Below are 9561 nucleotides of genomic sequence, written 5' to 3'. Positions count from 1 at the left end.
AACACAAAAGCCAATGTCAATTCCCTTTGATCAAAACTAAACAAAGTTATAGCATCATAGACCAATTATTTTCTGATCTCTCAATAGTAGATGGATAGAATTTTCCGAAAAAAGCAAATATATACATAGTAATGGATCATCCTCTTCCCTTTTCTTTTGTTGTATTCCTTTTTTTAAAAAAAATAAAATAAAAATAGAAATAAATAGAATAGACAAACACCCGAAGAAAAAAAAGAAACTCGATTTCACCTTAAAAAGAATTTCTTTTCGATTTCTTTGCCTCTTTCTCTGTTAATACCCTCCGTCCCTTTTACAGATTTCAAAGGGCCTTTTATAGGCCAAAAATAAAATAAATCGAGGGGAAAAACAAAAAAACAATCTTGCTTGCTGTTTTTTTCTCTTTGGACTCCTTGAGTCCGTTTTTCAGGTGTTCGTGGAGAGTTTGGCGCGCGTGGAGGTGGTCGACTCCGAGTCCTACGGCGCCTGGAGAGTATGCTGGAAACGGGGCTTGCTGCGGCGTTGCTTACTACTCTAGGGTTTTTTGGTTTAACTTTGCTTTGGGCCAGGGTTATTTTGGGATTTTGGTTTAATGGTTTGGGCCTGTATCTGTTGTTGGGTCTGTAATTTGGTTATTGGGTCAATTGGGTCCAATTACAGCCTTTTTTAAGTGATAAATATAGTTATGATTATAAATAATAGATGTTTTAATAACTATAATCATAATCAATCATTACAAAAATAAATTGAAATTGAAATATAGTCGTACTTAAAGCCTAAACACAATTTATACATAATGATCTCATAATTTGATCATAATTTTTCATATCATATTAATTTTTACAAGTTTAACTAAAATACACATTATAAAATATTTAAAAAAAATTAAATTATCTAATTCGAATATCTTTATCATTAATAAAACCCTTGAATGAGTTGTTGTCATCCTCAACCAGGTCATCAATTCAGTTAGAAAATTATGATAATGCTCTTCTATCATTAAAATAGGTAGGTATTATTCGAGGGCATTTTAATTTTTCACTTTAAAAAATAATAAAAATATGTATATAATGATATTAGAATCCACGTTAATTACTTCAGTAAAAGATTTAATTTACCTCTCAACTAAAACAGTATTTTAATATTTTAATACATTTTGATTTCATTATGCACACATTATTAACCCCATCAGTTGTATATACTTATACTTACTATTAATAAAATCCCTGACTGAGTTGGTATCACCCTCATCCGGGTCACTAACTCAATTAGGAAGTTACAAGAATACTCTTCCGAATTAAAATAAGTAATATTATTTAAGAGTATTTTAGTTTTTTTTTTCACTTAAAAAACCAAAATATGCATATAATGAGATTTAAATGCACACCAATAGCATAGGTAAAACCATCAATTCACCACTAAGCTAAAGTTTTATTTTGATATTTTTTTACATTTTAATTTTATTAAGCACGCCTTATTACCTATATTAGTTGTATATATTAATAATTAATAATACATTTGATTGAGTTTGTGTCACAAGTTAACTCGACATCAACTCAAGATTGATGACAACACCATGATAAACAAATTAATTTAATTTTTTTCATTTTAATAACGTAGATATTTAATGTGTTATTATTAATTAGTTTCAAACTATACATTTTATTATTTATTTTATGTTATTTTTAAAGATATATTTGTATTTTAAATATGTGATTTTCACGTACATACACATGTGATAGGATTTCTAATATAAAAATAATTAAAATGTTTAAAGTGTTTTAAAAGTTTTAAAAATATTATAATTAAAGCATATAAAAATATAGATATAAAATTAAAAGAAATATATGTGGGTAAATTTTTCGAGATAGAGCGATGTGGCTGAGATCTAAACCCAATTCAGCCTGAACTCCAAAATTTTAGTTGAAATTCCGTCTCACCCTCAAGCTTTATTTTCAAGAAAGAAAATTGCCCCATAAGATGAAGCCAAAACCCAAATGATTTGGGAACCATTCCCACAATTAGAAGGCGAAAACTATTCTCACAGTTATGTGCTTTTAAAATGATATATTGTTTTTAAAGGTGAATCCTATTCTTACGTCATGTGTCGTTTGAGAATAAGCCTGTCGAGAGAGGAAAGAAACCCATGGTATATCAAGTCTAGTCCACCCTTAGACCATCAATATGAGATCATTTTTCCCTTTAAAAGGCTAATCCATAAGGTGTGAACAATATTTTTGTTAGAAGGCTGAACAGACCCAAAACAGGTTTCCACTAACCGCACTATTGTTGGTAGACGGATTGTTGGACTGCATTTGGTTGTAGCTATATATAGCAAGGATGACTTTATCATTATGTAATGTCTATTCCAAAAATACCAAAGCAGCAAAAACAATGGTCATCGCTGAAACGAACAATACCACGTTGCAAACGTAATCCAACGTGCATCAATTGCCTTGAAAACACATCATTACTAAAACCTACGCCTACGCCAAGTGCCTCCTAACATCCTTTTAATTGATTCCAGAGAAAGCACATCAATAAAAGGAATAGGATAATTCTGGTCGGTACATTGTATATATTATGTAGAGCGCCCTATTCTTCAAATAGAAAATTGAAGCCACATAATATTGTGGACCTAATGATCCAACTTTAGAGGGGGAAAAGCTTAACTTGAACCACCTTATTGTATAATCCGAGAATAGATGATTCCTAATTTCGAAATTTCTCATAAAATATTACAATACAATGTGCACGACATGTCTTATTTATCCGTGAAACTGGTAAAAAACTAAAAACGAATCACGCAACATTTTTGAGATTTCTTCTCTCCTATGTGGACCTTGAATACAACTTAGAAATGAAGGTGATCTACCATTTAGCCTTACCTTACAAACAATAATCTAAGAACCAAACCACCATACCCCATAAAAATGCAGACACAAACAAGGACTCCTGTAACAACAATGCTCGAGGAGATTGCACCTGCTGCTCGTAATGTTCTCTCACTTAGTGTAGAGAACATCTTCCCATGGGTGACGATATAGTGGCTGCTTCAGTCTCTTCTGATCGAAAGTGTGCCTGAAATATCAAACAATTGAATGTCAATAACACAGTAAAATATTCTTGCCAACATCCAAATCCAATGGTTTTGAGTGCAAAAAGGTCAGCAATTTCAAGCAAAACACCAAATGTTAAGATTGGAAAGTTTATCTAAACTTACCCAATCAAACCAATGGATCGTGCTAGCACAAAGAGCCCATTTAGGTAGCCAATCTCAACAATCTCATCAATCTCTTGCTTTGTGAACATTCCACTACCAGCAAGAAGATCCAAGAAAAGTGACCCGATGGCACCATCCACGTTGAGGACAAGGTTGTTAGCCTTTGAGAGAGTGTAGGTTTCAACTTGAACGGCATATTCCATGTACTTCACAGATGGGAAATTTGTGCGAGCAAACAGTTGGAGAAGCTCTACTCTCTTATCTCTGTTGTCCCCTCTCTTGATCCTTTTCACAGGAAAGAAAGCATTTGTAACCATTAGACATGTAACATGATCTAGGACAAAACAATAGAAAAGCAGATCCCATGTTTAGTAGCTTTTGCATGGTTAAAACTATCATGACTATTAAAAACCATTTGTACCTGTGACCAATTCCAGGCACACGGATGCCCTTCTTTTTCATGCTTTCAACAAATTCATAAGGTGTAAGACCCTGTAAAAGGACAGTAAAGAGGCAACATCTTAGACTGTATTAAGAAAAAAAAAATCATCAAAGTCGCTACAAATAACAATATTGAAACTTACCCTATCGTAAGCATCTTTAAAGTATCGTGCAGCATCATCAATTGCACCACCAAAGCGAGGACCAATTGTAAGCAAACCTGACACAAGACTGGACACAAGGTCCTTCCCAGCTCTTGCAGTCACTATAGTGTTGTGCGCACCAGAGACACAGGGACCGTGGTCAGCACAGAGCATGATGCATATCTGGTCAGATCAAACATATTAGTCAAAACAAAAAAGAATGATGCTTTCTAGAGATGAAGACAATAGTAAAATAAAAAGAAAAGGATTAGGCCAATTTTAACTTCAACAAGGATGCTATCATAGGAGGGTAACACTTGTGAAAGGTGATGGTAGATATGGGTCACTAGGGAGCAAGGGCTCATAACTCATAAAAGGTTATCATAAATTTCAGCAGCCTACCTCGATAAATTTAGTACAGTATCGTGGAAGGCTACGTTTGAACCACAAGAGAGAAATGACATCACCAACACCAAGACCTTGCTCAACAATGGAAGACATGGGCACACCAGCATAGCATGGTTCCTCCCCTGCAAATTTGGTTCAAAGAAAGAATTTAACACGCCTTAGTCTCCATTTCATCAAACATCTAATTTAATTGTCAAACATATATTAGTTAAGATACCTCTGTCATCAGAGATGGTCGAAATAATATGAGTTGGAGCACGAACTTTCCCGCTCTTAATAGCACTGTTAAGATCTTCTGGGATTTGTGGAGGCTTAACTTCCTTGACCGGTGTAATCTTCCCTTCTTCAACCTAAACACACCAATCAAATTTGTAAATATGGCTAAAAGCTTAAAATTGCCCAACATTTGGCCAAAACAGAAACTCACCAGTTGCTCAAATGTTTCCTTGATTGTAGCTTCCAGAGCTTCATATGAAGTGGGAACAACAGCTCCAGCTTCCCTTAGTGCTTGATTCTTTGCCTGTGCAGACTCCATCTCACCACCACTCTTAGCTCCCTGAATTAATTATAAGGTAAAGATAATGTCTCATTCATTGCAGGAACCCCAAAGCTTGAACACAAAGGACGGAAAGATGAATTCCGGGAAAATTAAGGTGATAACTTACAGCATGACCAAACTGTACTTCTGATTTGAAGAGTCGTGCACAAGTTCCACTGACCCAAGCAACCACTGGCTTGTTCACTTTTCCCTGTTTCAGGGCTTCAACTAAGGAATACTCATCTCGTCCACCAAGTTCTCCAAGGACAACCATCATCTTGACCTGTTGATGGGGAAAAAAGGGTCAGGAACTTCTTTTGCAATGTAGAAGATGCTTCTATGAGAATTATGAATTTTAAAATGCAAAAATCAATCAAATGGAAGTTAGGAGGGCTAGTTTTGTGCTACCCTAACCATGAGTGCTTTGCTTGTAGAAAAAATTGTAGGAAGGAAATCACAATGATTTGAATGAAAACTATAATATACCTGTGGAATGTTGTTAAATCTCAAAATATGGTCGGATAAGGTGGATCCTGGGAAGACATCTCCTCCAATAGCTATGCCTACATTATTTTGCAATATGTACCCAAAAATTAATATTTCATATGAAATTCAATTTGGCAAATATGAATATATTTGTACACGTTAAAGGTAGCTTATAGTTACCTTCATAGATTCCATCTGTAACACGGGCAATAGTGTTGTACATTTCATTCGACATGCCACCCTGCAATATTTTTAAAAAGATATAAGTTAAAACTAATGCCATATGTATGGGTCACATTCTGGCCAAAGCCATGATACCAAATGGCAAATTAGTGATAGGAAATTGGTGCACAATGTGTCGAGGTGTAATTGCTTAAGCAGAAGAGAAAGAGGCATAGTTACTCAGACACATGTGCACATGCATAAGAAAAAACTATGAAAGATAACATACAGATTTGGAGACAAAGCCAACAGATCCAGGCCTGTACAGCTTGCAGTGAACAATATTGTCAATTGTTCCAGCAGTGTCACCTATCTTAAAAGCTCCAGCTTGAATTCCTCCAACAGTAGCTGGGCCAATAACAACCTGAAATAGCATAAGTATTGAAATCAAATACAGAATCAAAGAATGCTAGTAAAAATTGTTAAATCAGATCTTTGCAACTGCAAGGTCACAAGGAGATGCATTTTATATTGGTTAACCATTTCCATTGCCTAGTTCTGTTCTAATCATCTTGCTTACCTTGTTGTTGGAACGTGCATATGCAATCAACTGTTTGGTGTCTGATTCAGGAACACCTTCAGCAATTATAGCAACAACTCGAATGGTAGGTTGTTTCAGAGCAGACATGGACGAAGCAGCAGCACTGTAAGAAAATAAAAAAAAAATGATTTAAGTTATGCATATAAAGATTCTAGCTCACAAAAATAGCATGAATGCAACAAAGGCTAACCTTCGATATGATGCAAAGTTAATAAAAACATCGGCAGTTGGATGTGCAGCACATGCTGCCTCAATGCTGCAAAATTTATCAATTACTAGGTTAGAGAAAATAAAGCTAGGAGAATACAAATTCATCAATCAAACAGCAAAGTAAGCCTTACAGGATTATTCTAATCTGTAAAGGATGTAAAATCACACTATAGTATTAATTGAACATCCTCTCTCAAGACACAATTAGCTATTTATTAGCAAGAACTACCCGTTAAATGCAAAAATGATCGCCATGTAGGAGATACAACTAACACAAAAGCCAATGTCAATTCCCTTTGATCAAAACTAAACAAAGTTATAGCATCATAGACCAATTATTTTCTGATCTCTCAATAGTAGATGGATAGAATTTTCCGAAAAAAGCAAATATATACATAGTAATGGATCATCATCCCATAATAGAAGAATTTAAAGTTTCGCAAGCAGATTATATGCTGGTCATGTGTTCCTCTAACTAAATTATGTTAAATAAATGAATCATTGATGGATTCCTTATCATAATCGAATGTTACACATGGTGATCGCATAAGCCTATTAGTAGAGATTTAAACTTTGCAGGCTGGTTTATTGGATTTTAAGGTAACATGGTAGAAAGTTCATTTACCCTATAACACTTTCAATATACGGATTAATAACTACAGGGGAAAAAAGTTTATCTAAAAATAGAAACAGGAGATAAGAGCATCTTACGTTGAATGCACTGGGATCGCTATTTCCTCTTGACCAAAGAAGAGTTTCTGAAATCCCTCGGCACCAGGATTAATGATACCAGCGACGGACGGTGTTTCCCTCCCTACAAATTCAAAAAAGATAACAGAAGGGGAAATTAATAATAAAAGATAGTATGGATCAAGAATTAAGGATAAAAACAACATAATTCGAACAATTCCGTAATACGAGTGCCGATCAGCTAAATATAAGATGAAATCAGCAAGGGACCCGTACCGCAAAGGAAATCGAAATCAAGCATGCGTTGAATAGGAAGTTGTTTGTAGTTATAGAATAAGGCTTGAGTTGTTCGAGAAAACAACTGTCCGGTGGCCATGGCTTCGACTCAAAGAGACCTGTTCAACAAAGACGTCGCTAACTAGTTAACTGAAGCTGTTAATTAAGCAAATGAAAGAGCCGGATCCAACACTACACCTAACTCGAACCTAAACCGAATCAGATCTCGATACAAAGAAGACGAGCAAATCAAATCACCGGAATGCAGTTAAAAAAGCAGTATGATAAAAATGAAATGCGAGATCTCTAGCTCTCGAGCTTCATATAGTTGATTCATCAGCAAAAAATTACAAATCAAAGTATCTTAAAATTTCCTCGAAAGCATCGGAATTCAAAAAGCGACAGAAATTGGAATTAAGAAAAAAGAAACAGATCTGAGAGAGAAAAAAAAAGGTTTAGGGAGGAAATGAAATGTTTACCTGATGAGTAAGTTGTGAGGAAAGGAAAAGATTACAGTGGCTCGCTCGCCTCGCGAAAGGAAAAGAAAAGACGAGACGAGAAAAGGATAGAAAAGAAAAGCTGGAAATGAGGAATGAAAAGGGTAGGTGCGGATTTATATAGAAAGAGAGGGAAAATGGAATGGAGGGAATTGGGAGTAGCTCACCACACCGGAGGGAGTAACAGGAGAGAGATGGTCACGTGGCCTTTGGTAGTTAGCCCACTGAATAATCTTCATTTTTCTTCTTCTTCTTCTTTCTTTTTTTCTTTTTTGTTATTTCCTGAGTAATCATTTTTTTTCTCTTTTTCCTTTTTGAGAAAAAAATATATCTAATGCTAATTTCACCTCTCTATTTTATAAAAACTGATAAATTAATCTTTCTATTTTAATTTATTAGAATTTGATGTTAATACTTTATAAAAATTAAATGTTAGTTTCAAGTAATCGATTAAAGATAATGTTAACAATATTTCTTAATTTGATCAATTTTTTAATTTTTATAAAATATGATGATAATAAAAATTAATTTAGATTATAATTTTTTAATAAAATTTGGAATTAGATAAAAACTTAATTGTATCTTTAAAAGATTAAATTTGTTAAAATAATTGTCTTTTTTTTTCCCCTTTGTAATACCATATATGAAACAAATTTGGTTCACATCTACAAGAAATGTGGAGGTATGGTCGGGGTTAGGTGAAAGCCACGGTAGAGGTTGGCTTGACCTGAATATTTAGTTAAAAAATACTACTGACATTAAAATTTTCAAATGGAATGCGATAAATAGCCCTCCTGCTCACTTTATTTACCACCTTGCCATATATATTTTTAATTAAAAATTGTAAACTATATTTAAAATTTTAGGTATTTTTATTAATTTGGTTAGCCAGAAAATAAAATTGTAAACTATATCGTTAAATGATAAAGAAATTAAATAAATAAATAATATTTTTTTTCATTTTTAAGTCCGTTGTCACCTTTAGACTTAAATTCTATGCTCAACTATATAAAGCATGTGTGAATTTTCATTCTATATTTATTTTTATTTAAGTCTTATGGATATGTTTCCGTGTTTAATATAAATATTTTAAAAAAGGTTTATAGTTACTTTTAAAAATTATGAATTTATTTAATGTCGGGTCACTAATAAATTTAAAATAGTTATATTATATATTCTTGTCAGAGATTTATGCTTTTATTTTTATATATTAAAAGCAAATTTTATAGTTACATTCCATATTTTCTAATTTCATTATTCAACTTATTTAAAATGCCACGAGTAGAATTAAAAGCTTAAAATCATTTTTGAGTTTGAATAGGTAAGTGCTGAATTAGAAAATTTGAAGTGAACATCGGACTAAAGCTGAATTTCTTTGCAGTCAGAGGTTGACTGTATCCACATGAAACTGTAGTCTAAGGTATTTGTCATACTCTTCTTTTTTATTATTATATGCCACAATTCAAAAAAGGTGGCATTTAGATTCTAAATGGTCAAATAACATTTAAGAAATATAAAAAATTTTTAAAATATGTTAGTTCAATAAAAGTTCTAATAAAAATTTGAAATTTTTTGTATTTAATTTTTTACAAATTTATTTAGAAAACTTTAAAATGATTAAATGCATTTTAATTGATATGCATAACCAACGCATGCATCTCACGAGATGAAAAATTAGTTTAAAAAATATAAAAAAATTTAAAATATGTTTCAAGTGTTTTCAATTAAAACTTTAAAAGTTCAAAACAAGTTTTAATAAAAAAAATTGTGTATTGAATTTTTTAAAAATTTTATTTAAAAAATTATAAGATGATTAAATACATTTTAATTTATATACATAATCAACACATGCATCTCAAGGGACAAAAAAATAGTTTAAGAAATATGAA

At 32.8% G+C, this 9561-nt stretch overlaps 1 protein-coding gene across 1 annotated transcript; it reads right to left on the bottom strand.

Annotated features, from left to right (window-relative positions):
- Window positions 1-2703: 2703 nt before the first annotated feature.
- Window positions 2704-7955, bottom strand: LOC107916207 (ATP-citrate synthase beta chain protein 2). Its single transcript, XM_016845362.2, has 16 exons — window positions 7655-7955; window positions 7176-7294; window positions 6921-7023; window positions 6190-6255; window positions 5979-6102; window positions 5688-5822; window positions 5417-5477; window positions 5237-5313; window positions 4878-5033; window positions 4640-4768; window positions 4430-4562; window positions 4207-4334; window positions 3805-3987; window positions 3642-3712; window positions 3221-3505; window positions 2704-3078 (listed from the first exon to the last, which is right to left on the bottom strand). The coding sequence occupies exons 2-16, from the start codon at window positions 7273-7275 to the stop codon at window positions 3003-3005; spliced, it is 1827 nt and encodes a 608-aa protein (XP_016700851.1). The 5' UTR covers window positions 7276-7294; window positions 7655-7955; the 3' UTR covers window positions 2704-3002.
- Window positions 7956-9561: the final 1606 nt, after the last annotated feature.

Source organism: Gossypium hirsutum, chromosome D10 (genome assembly GCF_007990345.1).
Source record: "Gossypium hirsutum isolate 1008001.06 chromosome D10, Gossypium_hirsutum_v2.1, whole genome shotgun sequence".
Lineage (NCBI taxonomy): Eukaryota > Viridiplantae > Streptophyta > Magnoliopsida > Malvales > Malvaceae > Gossypium > Gossypium hirsutum.
The sequence above is the reverse complement of the archived record's forward strand: the minus strand, read 5'-3'. Positions and strand labels throughout refer to the sequence as shown.